Source organism: Telopea speciosissima, chromosome 1 (assembly GCF_018873765.1).
Source record: "Telopea speciosissima isolate NSW1024214 ecotype Mountain lineage chromosome 1, Tspe_v1, whole genome shotgun sequence".
NCBI classification, from domain to species: domain Eukaryota; kingdom Viridiplantae; phylum Streptophyta; class Magnoliopsida; order Proteales; family Proteaceae; genus Telopea; species Telopea speciosissima.
In genome coordinates this window covers 69,356,751-69,376,065 of record NC_057916.1, presented here as the reverse complement: position 1 = coordinate 69,376,065, position 19,315 = coordinate 69,356,751, and the positions used below count along the sequence as shown (strand labels likewise).

The following is a 19,315-nucleotide window of genomic DNA, read 5'->3' as shown; positions in this document are numbered from 1 at the left end:
TTAATAATGTTGCTTTCCTTTTTGCAGCCTCTACAGGACTGGTTTCTGTAGTTACCAACTTGGCTTCCTGTAACAAACTGGATGGTGTTCATGACTTGCCTCCAGGAAATGGCAGTGTCTCAGATCAAGTTATTGAACAAAAAGAGGATGGACAGTCAGTTGCATGTATTCAAGATTTCCCTCACTTGGATAAAAAAGAAGAATCGGTAAATGAGATGTCAAAAGAACCTGGATCCTTTGGTTTGATCGAGTGTACTCGGATGACAGGTGAGCCAGTTCTTTTATCTGAACTTGAACAATGTGCAGCTCATGACAGTGCTGGAGAATTGCTTCCTGAGACAGTTGGTCAGTCACAATCTTCAATGGAGGCAGTAATTGAAGGATGCCAGGAGGAACGTCAAGCTATGATGGGTGATAAACCCACTCAAGGATTTTCCAAGGAACTAGAAGAGTATGCTTCAGTTCTTAATGGTAATGATGGTTCTGAAGTGATTGGAGTTCATGATGATAAGTGTGAAGAGGCGTCCTTAAATTTTGATGGTAACCTTTTGAAATTAAGGTTATCTCCTTTGGTTAAGATGACTGTATTTGATTCAACATTACATATTTATTTTGTTGTCAGGAACAATGCCTAGCAATGGCAAGATGCTCACGCAACCAGTGACGCTATCCTTGGAGGGATCTTCGTGTATTATTAGCAAGGAGAATCAGGAAGGCAATAATGGTGGCCAAGCATCTGCAGATAACAATGATGGGAAGGATTTCATTGCAAGCTCCGAAGGTGAGATGATTATACTTTGAATCTGTTCTCAAATTATTTTAGTTAAACTAACCAGAAATATAATTACATTTGTTCTTTTTTTTTTTGTGTGTGTGTGTGTGTGGTGTCAGTTGGGGTTATAGAAGTGGACCTCGTAGCACCTTATGTAAAAGTTTTCTTGTGATAAATTAATCCTAGTGTACCTGTTTAGTTGTCGTAATTTGATGGACCCACTAACACATTTAGAGCTTTCACGTTCCTGGATTGTTCCTCAACAAAACGCATATAAATTGCCATATCTGTGTTTTATCTTCCACCCCACCCCCTTGGGTTTTGTGTGGTAGGATCCATTGTTTCTTTGAAGAAATTTACACTTCATTTCAATAGTATATAGAATAGTTGTGGTTTTAGAGTCATTTTAAGACCAGCCCATTGCACGAGGCTCCAGGGGCAAATGTACGCAGCCTTACACCCCCCTTCACCATGCAGGGGAGGTTGTTTCCAGATTTTAGAGTCATTTTCTCAAGATAAATTTCCTTCTCCTGATATATAATATGACTTCTACTAAAAATGTGAAAACAGTGAAGACGCTGGAAGTGAGAGGCTTGAGATATTGGCATGGATAAGAAAATTTTCTGCCATACATATGATTTCTTTATAGACACTGGTTTTTTCTAGGTTTTCCTGTAATATACCTATCAGGATGGTATGACCTATAAATTTTCTTTGAAAAGAAATTTTGTTTTATTCGCGTATGCCCCTCTCTCTTGGGGTTGTGGTGAGTTTTGGAAGCAACTATGGGAGCATACTTCTTGTCTGTCTTCTCATGTAATCAAATGGGCAACCCTGCGAAATTTCATTTGAAAACCCCTTCAAAAGTATCAACATGTTTGTGTGCTAAGTTAGACAGTGGTTATTACACTTCAATTTTCAGTAGTACAAAACGATGTTGCCCCTGACTTTAATCCTTTACAGTGTCGCTTTCATTTAAACACCCCTTCTAATGCATAGACCTTGCTTATGCAGGTAATGGTGTAAATGGCTCTGAGATATCCTGCAAACCTGCAGCTGAGCTTGAAAACTCCAGTGAATTTTGTGCTTTGGAAGCTGAAAACAGCAATCCGAATTCTGACGTGCCTAATTGTGGTTCGCCCACTATTATTAGTTGCAGTGAACCCTCTCGAAATGACAATGAAAAGTGGGAGGGAGAGGAGGTGACCATGGACCAGAATGCCTCTGATGGTCTAGATAAGGAGGCCAGAGGAGGTTCTAGTTCTCATAATCCTGAAGGGAATTATTCTGAAGATGATAGAAGCTTCACTTTTAAGATAAACTGTCAGCCAGGCCTGTCTGAGCAAGAAACTGATGGGGGATGGAAACTATTTGGCAGTGTTCAGCCAATTGACTTTGTTGAGGTAGTGATCTGTCTTTCAAGTTTTATTATCATTTTAAAAAGATGCATCAGTGGTTAATATTTTGTACTTTTATTATCTGACTTCTCTGAAAGGCCAAAGAGGTTCCTTCAACAACAACATCTGGCTTATCTCAAATGGATTCCAAGATGGCACAAGAAAATTCTCATGTAACTCCTCAAGCATGTGACAAGGAGAATGTGCGTGGTGGTTCCAAGGGTACTTCTGAGCACAAAGCAAGGAGAAGTTCGAACAAGGTAAGTGATAATGGAACTGCTAAAGAAGGAAGATCTCCAAAAGAGGTACCCCCTGTAAAACAGATAAAAGACAGAGGCAGTCCTTCCAATATTTCGCCTAGTCCTATTAGGGTAACAAGCCAGGTTGTGCAAGCTGAAGAGATGCACCCCAATTCTTATGTTGAAGGCAGTGCAAGGAAAGTGTGTAGTGCTGCAACTGTTCAGCCATCTTCTTTGCCAGATTTGAATAGTTCAGCTTCTCCATCTGCATTTTTTCAACAGCCTTTCACAGATTTTCAACAAGTGCAATTGCGTGCTCAGATATTTGTATATGGATCTCTGATGTGAGTACCCAGATGATTCTCTTTATTATATATTTTGGTGATCAGTTGTTCGTATCCAATCATTCATCGATTCCATAGGTACCCTTCGGCACATGGATTTGGGGTTGGAATTTTTGTTGGGATGTCAGTAGCTACTATGTATTTGTATGATAAATGTGTTGTGGTACGGAAACAAGAGAGAACGTGCACCTGACCTTCTGTATCCAGGCTATAGAAAGAACTCATTTTCCGATTCTAACCAAGAAATGTGTCACTTCTTTCTTGTTATTGACAATTAAATCATATGATTGGGTAAACTTCTGCATAAAAGTTTTGGGTACAACCTTCAAATGGTAGTTTCTCCATGTATGGCATGTCTATGGCAGCTAAAGCTCCATTGTTTTATGATATCTGTAGTTAATACAACTTGAAAATTTGAACTTCCCTTCAAATGTTTGTTTTCTTGATAGATTTCCCTGTTTCTATTCATTATTATGTAAATGTCATTTATCACTTTTAAATTGCTGTTGCAGCCAAGGAATGGCACCTGATGAGGCCTTTATGATGTCGGCCTTTGGAGAATCTGGTCAGGATTTTATGTAGCAGTTGTTATTTAACCTATTGCATTTTAATTGTTTCTATTTTCCATTATCAACTGGGTCTCTCAGAGTTAAGAATGACTTGGACTTGTAGACGGCGGAGGGAGCTTATGGGAAAATGCTTTGCGTGCTGCTGTAGAAAGGCTTCACGATCAGAAATCTCCACTCAGTTACCCTGAGACTCCTGTGCACTCACATTTAGGTTCTTGTTTTTTGTGCATACTCTGAAACAGTTTTTTTTTTCATGGAGTTTTTGGTTTTAGTCTCTAATTGTTGAGAACTGAAATGGCAGGTGCTAGGGTGCATGAACAAGGAACTAGGCAAAATCCTGTGCAAAATAAAACTTTTGGAACTCCTGCTGGCCGACCTGGCAGCAAGGCTTCCTCTTCAGCAATCATAAATCCTGCAATTCCCCTGTCATCCCCACTATGGAGTGTTACTACTTCCCGTGATATTTTGCAGTCTGGCAGCATATCAGGAGTTCCACTTTTAGATTCTCATCAGACTCTTTCTCCATTGCACTCTTATCAGTCTCCCCATGTAAGGCACTTTGTAGGAAATACAACCCCTTGGCTTTCTCAGGCTCCTTGTCCTGGACCTTGGGTTGTTTCTCCTCGGAATTCTGCACTTGATACTAGTGCTCGTTTCCCTGCCTTGCCCATTGCCGAAACAAGTCATGTGATCTCTGTTCGTGAGTCGTCTGTATCACTTCCTTCTGCAGTACAGCATTCAACCCCTAGTTCTTTGGTTCATTCTGGGGTCACTGCAAGTGTTCCTGCAGGGACTGTTCCCCTGCTTGAGGCAAAAAGAACAGCATCACCTGGTAAGCAGCAAGCTTCTGCTGATCCAAGGCCCAGAAAGAGGAAAAAGAGTCCGGTCTCAGAGGGACCTGCCCGCTTGTCTTTGGTTCCTCCAACAGAAATGGTTTGTGCTGCTGGAATTACTAGTCCTCTGCCTACATCCTTGGCCATCACAACTGCAGTTAACTCTTTATCTAAAACTGCTGCTGGTAATTCTGTTTCAACTGGTTCACCAACACCTCCTTCACCTTTTCAGATTACAGGATCCCAAGACATGGAACAAAGAATTATTTTCTCGGATGAGACATGCAATAAAGTTGAACAGGCTAAGCAACAGGCAGAAGCTGCGGCTGCTCTCGCTGCTGCTGCAGTCAGACACAGCCAAGACATATGGAGGCAATTGGCCATCCAGAAGAACTCTGGATTGGTTTCTGATGTTGAAGCAAAACTAGCATCTGCAGCTGCAGCAGCAGCGGTGGCAGCTTCTGTTGCAAAGGCGGCAGCAGCCGCTGCTAAGGTTGCTTCTGATGTTGCGTTGCAGGCTAAACTGATGGCTGATGAGGCTCTGGTTTTGAGTAGAAGTAGAAATCATAGTCAAAGTACCGAAGTTTCTTCTTCTGATGGTTTGAAGAGTTTGGGAATGATCAGTCCTGCTTCGATCTTGAAAGGAAAGGACAGAAGCACTGATTCCAGTTCTCTAATTGTTGCTGCAAAAGTGGCATCTAGGAGGAGGGTCGAAACTGCTGCAGCTGCTGCAAAGCAAGCTGAGAATTTGGATGCTGTGGTAAAAGCAGCTGAACTGGCAGCTGAAGCAGTATCTCAGGCAGGATCAATTGTTGCAATGGGGGATCCTATACCTTTAACAGTGACCGAGTTGGTAGAAGCTGGCCCAGATGGTTTCTGGAAAATACTAGTCCCTTCAGAAAAACAGCTTGTAAAGTCTAGCAATACGAGTCAAGTAGGAAATTCTAATGTTGATGGTGTTGAAGGTCCTGGAAGATCTGCTAACCATTTCAGTGAGCTATTATCAAATAAACGAGAAATACAGAGAACTGCAGAACAAGGGAAGCCGGATTCTCCAAAAAAGATGGCCAGACAGTCTATGGAGAGCCACATGGGCCTGGTAGATGGAACACACTGGGATTCCGTTACAAGTAATGAAAAGGGTTTCGGAGGACAAAAAGGTCGTAGAACTTCTGATGTAGCTAAAACTGTTGATGTTCTTCCTGAATCTGAGATCGGATCACGAATTGATACTGTCGTTACTGTCCAAGATGAGGATCATGGAGTGAATCAGCCAGTGGAGATCTTAAAGGACAATAGCATTAAGGAGGATTCCCTTGTTGAGGTGTGTGGGCTGTTTCTGATCTTGAATTATGTTTTGTCTCCAGTGGTTTGTGTTCTGGAACATGTTTCTGTAAAGAATCTAATCTCTAGTTATTATAGCTTATGTGCTTCGTAGATTTGATTTGTCATTTTTGAAGACTTTTTACTCATTATCTTGTAAAGGATTTTTTTCTTGCTGTTTGGTGTATGTACAGTCCTCTTTGGATCAGTATTTACTAATGGCTACTGCAAATTTTAGGTTCTTTCTAATGAGGATGGTTTGAGAAGGGTCTGGTTTTCGGCCAAAGTACTGAGTTTGAAGGAGGGGAAAGCTTATGTGTGTTACACTAACCTCCTTTCTGATGAAGGTAATCCATAAAGGTTTCTACATATGATAATGATTTTAATCATAGGTGAACTGATGATCTTTTAACTGCTACATAAACTGTAATTCTCTCGGGGGTGATATTCTGTGTCGGTACATTAAAAAACGATTCATTTTTCTCTTTTCTGCAGGCTCTGGCCAGCTGAAACAGTGGGTGCCTCTTGAAGGTGAAGGAGATAAAGCGCCTAGAATCCGTCTTGCTCATCCTATTAATACAGTGAAATCTGAAGGCACAAGAAAGCGCCGTAGGGGAGCACTGGGGGACCATATATGGTCTGTTGGAGATAGGGTGGAAGCATGGACTCAAGATGGGTAAGCATGCATTCTAATTTTTTTTTTTTGGGGGGAGGGAGTTTGGGGTTTTCTATTGTGCTTGTGTGCATACTGCATACGCGTGTGTGTGTGTGTGTTTTCCTTTTCAGCACATTCAAGTTGTTAATCTGTGCAAGTTATGCTGTTGTGGACATGCATCATGGAGGATAAACTAGTGGGTTGAAAGAAGCTTTTTTCTATTGGGACCGTCAACCCTGGCTTTAGTGACGAAGGCTGTTCTCTTCTCTCCCTCGATCTATCAATCTCTTAACGCCCCTTAGCTCCAATTCGTGAATTTTTGTTACAAATTTGTTTGTTTGTTTTTTTTTCCCCGTAATCTGAAAATTCTCATCCTCTGAAAATACGAGGGATTACCGTAGGAAGTTACTTGTAAAAAGATGATCACCTATGAATTTTTTGGAGAAGGAAGAATTTGTCCTATATTTGCTGTTTTTTTGCTTTTTCGTTGGTGAATCAGTTCCCCTTTCAGTGTGTTGCAACTTTGCAAAGGAGGCATGAATCCAATTCCTTGCCTCTGTAGGGTAGTTTGGGCTTTTTGTCTGGTGGTTATTGTCTTGCTGTGTTCTTGACATTCTATTTTTCTAGGAAAAAGTCAAACTTGTGTAGCGATTCAACTTGTTGGTTGGCATTAGGACATTATCGGGGGTCGGCATTTTGTTTTGTGTGGGGGGGGGGGGGGGTGGGTGAGGGGTGATGCAGATAAATAATATAAATGGCTTATTTTATTGGAAATAAGCTTTGGGTTGGGTTATGTACGTGTTGGACTTTTGATCCCATGTGATTTCATTGTAATGGGCTACTTTGATGGGTCTATAATATGGAAAGAAGCTAGGCATATGGGATTAGTTAAGAAAGTGTCTTTGTTTCTTTATTTTAATTATTATTAATATCAATTGTGTTAGGCTGGATTAAAATTCTCTAAGTCCAGTCCTATTTTGAGTCAATTTCCTTTATTATTTCCGTCTCCTAGTCAGTTTATGTTTCTTAATTAATGAAGGACTGGATTAGGTCTTTCCTTTTTAAGTCTATTTTTGAGTCTTCTATATAAGTTTGTAAGGAGGACCAACATTGTACACGAATTTTGATTAATGAGAAGCTTTATCTTTGCTGCCTATTGTGGTATGCTCTTTCTTTGTGTGTGACATAGGTCGGCTGGTGTTTGATCCAACCAAACCCATTCATTGATCAAGTAAAACCTTGTTTCTGAAACTATTATATTCTTACAAGGATTTTATATGCAAATGTTTTTTTTTCACGTTAACTTTGGTATTGATTGACAAGGAGATCTGACCAGCGGACATCCTCATCTTTTGAGGAGTTTTTCATCAAATCAGGGAAGACCTTCGACCATAATCTGTTGTTTATCAGACCTGCTGATCTGGAGATATTTAATGTCTCCCTATTTTGCCCTTTGTTTCCAGGTTTAAATATTCATAATAGCCTTAATTGCTGAAATCGTATCTGAACATCTATCCTGTTGGTTCTGAAACTAACAGTAGAGTTGAATATTGTACTGCGAGGGAGAGGGTTAGTGATAAGTCTAGAGTTGGAGAAGTCTATTGAGTCATAGTCTAAGTTAAGTTCATAGAACTAAATCTTGGTTTCGTCACTTTACAAGACTAAACCTAAGGTCGATTCTGGATTGCACCGGGTTTTTACTGTTTTTGAGGAATTTCAACCCGTTTTGGTAGTTTCGCCCTGTTTCAACCAGCCCATGACATTTTGAGTTTGGCCCAGAAAAATACCAGGTTTCGGTCAAAACCTGGGAAATCTCTGTTTCGACCAAGATTTAGAACCTTGGTGAAGTCTAAGTTGAGTCATTGTTTAAGTTGGTCATTGTTATATACTTTAGTTAGTCTTTGGTTGTAAATAGACTCTTAGTAGGCTTCCTACTAAGAGTTGGTTGCTTGATTAATATGAGGGAGAGGCTGTCCATGGTAGCGATATTCCATTCCATTCCTATTGTGTTCACCCTCTCTCCTCTTCTCCATCTCATAGTTATCAAGGCGGCAAGGCGATCAAGACGTTGGAGGGGGGCCAAAATCAAGGCAAAACCAACAAAGTGGACCAAGGCGTGCAAGGCACCCGCCTAAGCGACCAAGGAGCCTGGACGCCTAGGCAATGCCTTAATAACTATATTGTGCTTTTCTCTTCTCTTCTCTTTTCTTCTTTTTCACAGGTTTTGGTTGTTGAGATCAAGCTTTTACACATTGTATCAGAACGATGGAGAAGGAAAAAATCTGAAACCCTAGTTGCTGAAACATTAAAACTAGGGTTGTCAAACCTGTTTCTGAATACTGTTGGTGTCCTTCGGTTGATAGTTGAAAGAATTATTTGAGTTCTCTATATATGCCTTCTTGAGGATACATGACTGGGCTTTTTTTCTTCTCCTCTCTGGATTTCCTTCATAGGTTTCTGTTGTGCTCCCATCATTCTTTTTCCCTTCTATCTGGTTGAGTTCTCCTGCTGTTGGGACTAGATCCTGTTGGTGTTACTATTGGGTCTGAAACAACACACTAGCAGATCCCTCAATACAGTTCCGTTGAACCTGAAATTTTGGGCATAGATTGCCACTCCATAGGCGACCCAAACCCTAAGGTTTCAACTCCAATAAGACCCTTTCTGTTGTGTGAAATTTCACTGCAACCAATTCTGATCCTGTCTTTCGCCAGGGCCAGATGCAGAATAAAATAATCCTCCCTTCTATGATTTTGTTGGGATTATTATTGCTTACATTCAAGTGGACAATGGATTGCAATTCTCCACCTGAAATTTCAGGTCGATTGGTGGTCCAACGAAGAAATTCTCTCAATATAAGCAATTTATGTTCTACCGCCTCCTCTCTTCTTTTGTAAAGAAGAAGACAACCCCTCCCCCATTTTCTATCTCATCTCTTGCTTTATTCACCAATTTTCAAAAATCCCGTCCTCTTTGACCTATAACCCATCTCTAGTGTTGTTTTGATTTTATTTCAAATCTGTCCCCATGGATCTGTTTATCATAAAGAGATTCGTTGTTCCTGACCCTGCTTCACCTCAATTGTTATTTGAACAAAAAGATCACAAAAAACTTTTGGTAGAAGTTATGTCTTGGTCTGAATGAGGATAGAATTTCTCTTCTCCATGTCCATGGAGTAATTCAACCGATGGGTAATCCGGATGAGGAAGAGTACTCGCTCGATCATGAACCACACTCTCTGTAATAAGCACATACCTTTAATGGTTGGAAGAGATCTGGAGATGCCAGTTCCTAGTTGATTCCTTCTCCCACGGCAGTCGACTGTTCATTCTATCTACCACCCTCTTCTCTTCACCCGATACAAGGCAACTCATCTTGTGTGGGTGTGCTGTATGTTGCAAACCAGCCGTTGGTTCAACTCAATATTTTGGGGATTATTATTATTGTCTACAAGGAGCATTTGACCAGAATTGGGAGACATTAGGCTCGCTGGTTTTGGGTTATTAATTTATTACTATTCTTCCCTGTTTGTGTCCTACATTGGAGTTCTTTATCTATTGATGCTATTGCCTGTACTCTTAATTATGGGATTTGTATGGTGTTCATCTTTCGTGATGTGGGTTATTGCTGCCATATGATGATGGATTATCCGTTGGTGTTCTCCCTTACATTATTTGTCCACGTGTAGTCTACACTAGAGGGGAAGATTGGAGTTATCATCTAATGTTTCAAGATTATTATCTACTTGTGTCATCAGCATAGTACCATATGCTTATTTGAAGATTGTTATTATTTGCTCGTGTCCTCAACAGCGAATTTATCTTATAAAGATGGTTACTTGTATGCAGCAACAAGACTGTTACTTATTTGGTCCTATCAACCTTATGCTGTTATCTGTTGTTTCTAACAACCTTATGTTGTGTTATGTAGTTCTCAGCATCCTTATGCTGTGTTATCAGTGGTTCGCAACAATGTATGTAGCATTTTTATCAATGGTGTGCAGTAAGCTATGATGCATTTTACCAGTGGTTAAAAGAAACCTATGCTGCACTTTTATCTATATTCTTTGTGAATATTACTACTTGCTTCCTTGAGAAGGGCTTTTGATGCCGCTGTTGGTGCTACGATATTTTTTTGCGGGTGTTATTGTCTGTTGCTTATCTTGTTCGTTGTTGTTTGGATTTATTTGACATGAAAATTTCTCTTCTATTGCTGCTGATGTTTGATGTGCTTCGGTTGGTATTGCTACCAGAATGAAGTTCTCTTTGTATTCAGTGGCGCCTATGACTGCTATATATGTTCATGACTGTTTTTGTTGTTAATATCTTTTCTTGTTGCTTTGTAATTAGACTCTTAGTAGGTTTCCTACTAAGAGTTGGTTGCTTGATTAATACAAGGGAGAAGCTTCCCAAGATAGAGGTATTCCATTCCATTCCTATCATGTTCACCCTCTCTCCTCTTCTCCATTTCCATCATGCTCTTCTCTTCAGTTCTCCTTCACAGGTTCTGGTTGTTGAGATTAAGCTTTGTCACATATAGTTAATGATATTCTGTTGCGATTAAACGTGCAACCTGTTCTGTGAGATCTGAATTGACAGATTTTCCCTTCTCCTAGGCCCTAGCCCTCCTATGACTCCTTGTTATCTTCTGATCTAACCACTGGATTTTGCTGAGACTTTCACCAAAGGTTACCCTACATGCTGGTGAGATTGCACTTGCATTCGTTGGCCCAATGGACTTCGCTGATTTGATGTCTGTGGAGTTGAAGGTTCTTGCTCTTGGGATGAAGTTATCTCTGATGCAGTTGCTCTAACCTGGCTAGACAAACGTGAACCACTTCGGAGGCCTAAACCAAGAACCGGTCTTAAACCAGTTTTCTGGTCTGTCAAGGGTTGGTAGATTACATAGGAGATTTATTTCCATTTAATTAATTCTCTTTGTTTTAGAATTTTGGGTTGACTATGTAGGATTTCCTTGGTAGTTTCTTTGCTTGAGTCATTGCTTACTTTGGTTAGTTTCCTCTTTTAGTTGGTTTCCATTTTTCCTAGGTTCCTACTCAGATTGGAAGATTAGAAAGAATGAATTGATCATTGTGGTTTGAAAATCCTGTGTGGCTGTGCGTGTGCATTCTTCTTCTCTCCCCTCTCCCCTTCTTCCTATGTGATATTTTCTCTCCCTCCCTGTAACTCGACACCCTTCTCAGATTTCTTCCCATCCTAACCGGCACTCATAATCGGGTGTGGTTCTCTCATAGGTGACATTTCTGTATGCTTCAAGGACATGGATAGATTGTGTCAGTGGTGCAAGCCTTATTTGTCATGTGCAGAAAGATTTTTTGAGTAAGTAGTCACATGCATTTGTGGAACTAAATTGAATCTACATACCCAGGTGGTTTTGATTGATTATCAAACTACTGAAACATTATAATAAATTTCAATTTTAATGGGCCATTGCATTCACTAGCATGTCTTTTTTAGACTCAAGGTGGGATATGTGTTACTCCAATTATGATTCATCTTTTTGGATGTATTGTTTCCATTTTTCTTTTTCCATGCCACAATCCCCCCCCCCCACACACACATACAAAAAAGGAAAAAAAAAACCTTTCACTTTATTTTATGTCTTGTTCTGTGAGCTAGTATCATTTGAGTCCATAGTTTAAATTTTCAGGTGGTGGGAAGGAATTGTCATGGAAAAGAGCAAGGAAGATGAAACAATATTCACTGTTCATTTTCCAGGTATTTTCTATTTTTTCTATTACACAGAGTTCAACCCACTGAAGTTTTGGAAAAATTCTCTTATGCTATTAATTTCTTGGCCAAATGTTCTATGTGCTGGGGGTGCAGGCTGCGCCCAGACACATGGGGGTGGGCAAAATGACCACCCTGCCCCCCCCCCCAGAATGGCAGGAATACCCAGCCCATGTGTCTGGGCGCAGGCTGCACTGCGGCCCAGAGAACATCAGCCCTAATTTCTTTTATCGGAGATAAATTTGTCCTGTAATTTTCTGTGCCAGCTCGAGGAGACACATCAATTGTTAGGGCATGGCATCTGAGACCTCATCTTGTTTGGAAGGATGGGCAATGGGTGGAATGGCAGTCAACAGAAAACAATTCCCGTCCTCATGAGGTCTGATGTCGAATAGGCCTTATATTTAACAGTACTTATGCTCTTTTCTGTTACTTCACAATTGTTTGTTTGTTGATATTTATCTCTGTTGTGATGCTCAGGGTGATACACCACAGGAAAAGCGACCTAAACTGGGCAGACACAGTTCTGGAACTGACCCTGTAGTTGAAGCCAGGGGCAAAGTTACATTGTCAAAAGGTACAGGCACTGGAGAATCTGTAAAAACGGGGGATTCAAAGCCACTGGCACTTTCTGAGAAGGAAAAAGTATTCACTGTGGGGAAGAACACCAGAGAGGGAAACGGTTCTGATGCACTCAGGACAAAGAGAACTGGTCTGCAGATGGAAGGATCAAGAGTGATTTTTGGTGTTCCTAAGCCCGGAAAGAAAAGGAAGTTTATGGAAGTGAGCAAACACTATATTGCAGGTACAGGTACAGATTGTCGATCAAATGAGGGAAATGATTCAATTAAAATAGCGAAATACTTGATGCCTCAAGGATCTGGTCGTGGGTGGAAAAATGCTTCTAAAGTTGATCCCAAGGGGAAACGAGTTGCTGAATCTAAACCCAAGGTGCTCAAGTCAGGGAGAACAGTTAAGAATATATCCGGAAAGGATAGTTCTTTGACATCTGTTGTGTCTGCTTCAGATGATGGTGCTATGCCAAATCATGTAACGAATGCTAAAGCATCTCATGGCCAGGATGAGAACATCTCAGAAAAGCAGAGCCTACAGTTTGGTTCTTTTCAAGGCACTCACAAAACAACTGAAGGCCCAAAATTGTTTTCCTCACTAGCTCATCCTTCAGATGCTCCTCTCTCCAAGAAAAGGTCTTCAGCTGTGGAACCTGTCCAAGGAGTTGGTAAAGGAAAAAATGCAACTTCTGGTGAAAAGTTGACTAAAAATGGAGAAAAGGATGCTACTCACAATAATAATTCTGGTAAACCAACACCTGATGCTGTTGAGCCACGGAGATCCAATCGCCGGATTCAGCCAACATCCCGGGTAATTTCTTCAGAATGTTCAAATTATTTTTCTGCATTTGTAGTGTATATGTTAGATATTTTATCGTCCAGACTCCTGAAACTGAAATACCCTCCCCCCCCCCCCCCTCCCCTCTCCTCCCCCTCATCTTTTTTTCTGCATTCTTTTCTATTATTTTGGGAGTTCAGTAACGATTTAGTTTGTTTTGATTATTTTCAAATATTCATAGGCATTGTAGGTTTCCAATATACACTTAGATCTCAAAGTTATTTTCTACTATTTTTGTGATGAAATAGTAGTATAGAACAAGTGGTGCAAATTATGTACAAGTGGTGCAACTTACATAATTTGCACCCATTTATAATTTTATTCAGTTCTTTTATGCCACATCCATTTATTACAGTTTACAAGTTTGTGTTTTCTTTTATTGTATGTACCAAAATGATAGAAACATCCCTATAGAATTACATAAAACTTATTTCTCATGGGAGAATTTAGCGTGCATTTACGCATCCTTGCTGAAGAAGCTATTCAAACATTCATGAAATTTTTATTTGGCAACAAGATGCCAGAGGAAACAGCCTTTTAGTCAGTGAAACTCTTGGAGGAAGCATTGGAGGGTAGTATTGAATGAACTTAGAAAGAGTAAAGTAGTTGAGCTTCATACACTATACTTTCATTATGGGGGAAATATTTCTGGCTTTTTTTTTCTACTTCAAAAATTTTCTTTTGACACTTTGTGTTCCATGTTCTTGTGAAGTGATGTAGATCAAAACATGAAGGGGAGGAGGCCAAAACATTGTTCATGTTACTGTTCACGTGAACACTGTCACATCCCCATATTTGACTTGGTGGGAATATTCCTAGAAAATCCTGTTGGGCCCAAGACCAGATTTTGTGAAGACTTGTTAGAAGACTCAATTTTGACTATGCGTGGGGGATATAGGAGTTTAATTAGTTTCTAAATTTTGACATAGGCTTAGTTTCTATTTTATTAAGTTGCTTGTTTCTATTTTAGAAACCTTGCAAACTTAGACTTTCTATTTTAGTTGTTACTTGTAAAGCAAGTCTCAGTCTTATAGGAGATTGCTATTTTATTTCTTTCTATTTTCTGGTGTGGGTGATGCGGAGAGTTCTAACCATGCTTTGTTGAATACTGATGATGCTCTTGCTCTAGCTATACGATAGTTGACCAAAGAATTTGCTTTTATAAGAGAGATATGCTAGAGATGAACAAAAGAAAATTCTATGTAGCAAACTGTGGATAGACGTCCAGGTAATCCTTCTCCTCGTCTACATCAAAGAGTTCTATGTCAATAAAACTTGTACGAAGACGAAGTTGCTGACTTTGGTGCTAGATGACATGATGACAAGCACAAAGTTGGTGCTTAAAGAATATAATGGGAAGGCTGATCCAATTCTCTTTTATGACTGGTTATGTGCTTTAGATGATTACTTCAATTGATTTGCTTTGTATGAAGAGCAAAATATGAAGCTAGCTCGTGCCAACCTGATTGGGGCAGCAAGAGAGTGGTGGCATATTAATGTAGTCTTAGGTAGGAGTAATCCCACTAGGAACCAGGGTAATAGGATCTCTTAACAAGGCTGGCCGATTGGGACGGCTTAGGCTAATTAAGGCAGAATTAGGGTTATGGTTAGGGTTTCGACTTAGGGTTTTATTTGGTAATGATGTGCAGAATTTTATGAGTCTAATGGTATAAGTTGGATCAAATTTGGTTGAGGTTGGAATTCTAGGGTTTTGGGTAGGATGCCTTATGAAAATGGACTGTTTGTAAGATCTAGGGTTTAGGGGCAGATTTTAGGAAAGAGGTTTATAGGGTATTAATGGGCAGGTCTAGGGGGTTATTTTGGTATAAAGAAGTTAGGGTTTGGATGAGTTACAAAATTATGCAATTTAGGGCAGAATTGGATTTAGGGTTTTAGGGTTCTAATGGATCTATGGATTAATGGAAGGGGTGATAATAGGAGTAGATGGAGCTTAGGTTAGAGGATTAGAAGAAGAAGGTTAAATGCTGAATTAATAAAATCCTTACTTGAAAGATTAAATCTTCAATGGTAGCAGCTTTGAAGAACTAGAAGAAGGACCTCCCGATCTACAAGATGCAAGGAGTCGATCGGAGTCCACCAATCCCTTCACCTTGATATTACCCACAAGGTAGCCTTGATATTACTTACAAGGTTCACTCAACAGAGCAGAGCAGCAGCTATGGCACCAAACAAAAGCTTTTTCATTAATCAAATTCTTGTACAATGCTGGCTTCCCTTACAAACTTATATAGAAGATTCAAAAATAGACTTAGACACTAAAAGGAATGGCCTAACCTTATCCCTAACCTATTAGGCAACTTAAACTGACTAGGAAGCTCAAATAGACTCAAAATAGAGTCCTAATGACTTAAAACAACTTAAACTACTTAAAATAAAGAAGATTCCCTAGTAGCCAATAGGATATAAGAACCTCTTAGCCAATAGGATCACTTCACTTAAATTAGACCAATTGAACCAATTGGATGCAACCAATTTAAACCGGTTCAATTAAAAACACAAAATAAAAACTAAGTATTGGGCTAATCCCGTATGCAACCTATATACCCCTATTTCAGGCCCACTAAAGTTTCCTAATACATAGAAAACCCTTGGGAACAAAGGCCCAACATATATATATCCCAACCCTACACTTATTCCCAATTAAACAATCCCTATTTGATGATGAATCTGCATCACATATACATGATGAAAGGTTGTACCGTCGTAGTTAAAAACCTACCACATGGGAGGAGATAATAGAAATACTGAGGGGCAAATATTTATCCTCTACCTTTTGATGAAGGTTACATGATCAGCTCAACATTGTTTGCTAAGGCTTGGCTTGTTGACGTTTTGAAGATGGAAGAGAAACAAGAGAATAAACCTCCAATCAATGAACCAAAACTTAAAATTGAGGTTAATATCGAAGAAGTGCCAGCGATTTCTATTGTCAGTGGAAATAGTCCTTGATGTTTTGAATGTCGAGGCTTACATTGGAGAAATTGATGCAGGCAAAGTTGAAGCCATGGACGATGTGGAACTTTGCACTATAGTTGAGGAAGCCATTGGAGGAGACTGAATGACAAGAACTTAGAGAGCTTGAGTCTGAAGCAGAGAAGATTGAAAAAAAAATTCGTGGACAACCCCATGGACACGATTGATGATGTGGAAGTTGAACACGTGGAATTTGTTATTCCACCAAATTACTTTGAAGAACAAACTCCACACATTCTAGATTACATCTGTATTTTCAAGGAGCTGCAAGAATATTTGTTTGGACAGAAACTTGACATCCACCACACCAAGCTTATTCTTGCCATTTTCAAAATTCTAGGTCGAATTTTTTCTAAGAGGGAAGAGTTGATGTAGATCAAAATATGAAGGAGAAGATGCCAAAACACTGTTCATGTTACTGGTCACGTGAACAGTGTCACAGCCCCATATTTGACTTGGTGGGAATATTCCTAGAAGATCCTTTGGGGGCCAAGACCAGATTTCCTGAAGACTTATTAGAAGACTCAATTTTGTCTATGCATGGGGGATATAGGAGTTTAATTAGTTTCTATTTTTGTCATAGGCTTGGTTTCTATTTTAGAAACCTTGCAAACTTAGACTTTCTATTGTAGTTTGTTGCTTGTAGAGCAAGTCTCAGCCTTATAGGAGACTGATACTTTTTTCTTTCTATTTTTCTGTTGTGGATTTATTTGGGGCTAGGTTAACCCTAATCTAGTCTTACATTAAAATGCAAATGTTGTGTTAAGTAATTATTCTTAGATTAGCTGGTGGAACTTTGGATGGGGATTGCTGTGTTAAGCAAATGCCGTATGAAACAATTATTCTTCTCTCTACTTTTTCTTAAGTTGGCAGTTGCAACCTGTTGGTTGTAGGTTCGTAACTTGGAAACAGTCTCTCCTGCAAAGCAGGTGGTAAAGCTGCATACATTTGCCCCTCCCAGATCTTGTAGTAGCGGGAGCCTTGTGCACTGGGTTGCTTTTTCTAAAGTTTGGATAGCGATGTCGTGTTGAGGATTTGAACTAAAATTGTGCTTCAATTTTCCAGAAAACAGGGATGTTTGTGAGGTTTATATATTTAAGAGGTGTTATTTTGTAATTTTCTTTGTTATTTCTTCTGTTGCTTTTTGAAACACTTTTAAGTTTGTTGGCATCAACTGTCCTTGTCATTCATTCTTTGGACTTAGCAATGATATCAGGTTATCTAATTCATAGATTTGCATTTTATCCCGCTTGTCCTTTTGATGTTCTCTGTGATGCTATACCTTGATTTCTTGAAAAGGACACAAATTCCTTATTTAATGTATTTGATTATCCGTATTGTCTTGTGGATTGTGAACCTATTGTGTTGAAACATCATATACATGTCATGCATTTTGGGAATAGAGTCAACCTAATGGATATTTTTTGACCCCATCAAATGAGGGATTGAACCCACAACCAGCATTGGTGATTGGTTCCCTTTTACATATACGCTAATGCTTGGCTATGCACTTTGTGTAATATTTATGTTTTATAAGGTGTTTAGTGTTTGTGTTTACTCATACTCCAGTCCATTGTCTACATTTTTTGGAGCTTGTAAGTAATGTTTGAATGCTGATGCCTACAGCTATTGGAAGGGCTACAGAGCTCCTTGATCATCTCAAAAATACCTGCTGTTTCACATGACAAGAGTAGTACCAAATTGCAACACAGAAGTGCTGCGTCATCAAAGGGTAAATTCCTGTTCTCTGCATTTTATGTTTAAATTCCTTGGCATATGATATATTATTGTGCCTCAATCAATGTCATGTTGCAGTACAGCTTCTTCCTTCTCTCTTCTTTTCTTTCCCTCCCCCCCCCCCCTTGGGGGAGAATCTTTGTTTTTGACCTTCCTTATTATGAGTGAGCTGTAATACGGTTGTGCAGTTTTAAAATTGTTGAAAGGAACATTGCTTTAGGAAGGGGTTCCTAGTTGCTCACTATCATTTTGCCACATGGATAAAAGATTTGGCTATTCCAACCATTGGATAGAGGGGACGTGGTATGGATTTGCCACGTCAAATTTCAGAGCCTAATTCAGTCAAATACCTTCCCATGTATTGGCATGCATCCCTGTGCATGTCCATGCACTCTGAGTCACTGGTAGTTCTACCACTACTGTACACTCTCCCATAGACTATTTTTCTCGAAACTCTAGTTTGAACCCCAATTGAGCTGCCATGTGGCAGTTATTTAGGTGGCGAAGGAACCTCTTCCTAGGTGGGCCGTGGATGAAACTAGAGCTCGTTAAAATCTCTCACAATTCCTGTGTTATGTGTATTTTTGTATGCTTCCAAGTTAGATGCTAACTATGGTTTTGAAACAGGAAATAATCATGGATGAGAGGAGTTAGTTGTGCTGCCATTCGACTTTCAAGAAACCCTGTAGCTATTGGGTCAGACAGTTACACCTGTGCAGAGTCTGTAAATATTAATTAAAGGAGTTTAAGAGAACCTAAAAAAAGAAATTCACTCTTCTTCTTTAGTAGGCTTTGATTGTAATTTTTCATAGAGGTTTATATTAATCTTAGTTTGTTCTGTAGTATGAAAGGCTATTGGGCAATTGCTTTCCCTGTACTACTTCCCGACAAACTGTGTGGAAACTCCTTGTGTTGGGGCTTGAACCTGCAGAAAAGAGAATTAAGCTAGTGACTTGCGATGCACTTGCAGCCTGGTTCACCTGTCATGACATATCAGCAGGTAAAAACTTTTTTGGCCTTTTGTTGTATTTATTTTGTGGCAGTCTTTTTGACATTTATATATGTGAAAATCTGGATGTCCTTTGCCCCATCTTATGTAGTTGGAGTAAAGATGCAGGTTTCACATGCATCACTGGTACTGCCTGGGATGGTTCCGAAGGTGGTGCCTACACATATTCTGTTGGTTGGTCATATCCACCTTATGTATTTGACGTCTTATTTGATTTGAGCCTGAAGATTCTGCTCTCTTGTAGGTTATAATCTGCTAATAGATAAATGTATGAGATTTTTCT

The 19,315-nt window shown here is 39.7% G+C and overlaps 1 protein-coding gene across 4 annotated transcripts in view; it reads left to right on the top strand.

Annotated features, from left to right (window-relative positions):
* The window catches only part of LOC122648475, a 28,005-nt gene extending 8,690 nt beyond the window's left edge, over positions 1-19,315 (top strand). For 2 of the 4 annotated variants that reach the window (XM_043841679.1, XM_043841677.1), the window contains exons 3-17: positions 28-540; positions 623-781; positions 1,787-2,175; positions 2,268-2,752; positions 3,265-3,317; positions 3,425-3,532; positions 3,623-5,478; positions 5,716-5,824; positions 5,973-6,153; positions 11,803-11,870; positions 12,149-12,261; positions 12,363-13,265; positions 17,913-18,018; positions 18,651-19,023; positions 19,141-19,315. In XM_043841679.1, the coding sequence (XP_043697614.1) occupies positions 28-540; positions 623-781; positions 1,787-2,175; positions 2,268-2,752; positions 3,265-3,317; positions 3,425-3,532; positions 3,623-5,478; positions 5,716-5,824; positions 5,973-6,153; positions 11,803-11,870; positions 12,149-12,261; positions 12,363-13,265; positions 17,913-18,018; positions 18,651-18,667 (5,060 nt within the window). In that variant the 3' untranslated portion in view covers positions 18,668-19,023; positions 19,141-19,315. Of the gene's footprint in view, positions 1-27; positions 541-622; positions 782-1,786; positions 2,176-2,267; positions 2,753-3,264; positions 3,318-3,424; positions 3,533-3,622; positions 5,479-5,715; positions 5,838-5,972; positions 6,154-11,802; positions 11,871-12,148; positions 12,262-12,362; positions 13,266-17,912; positions 18,019-18,650; positions 19,024-19,134 lie in introns of those variants that run through there. The other 2 variants (XM_043841678.1, XM_043841680.1) reach the window with 2 other exon arrangements.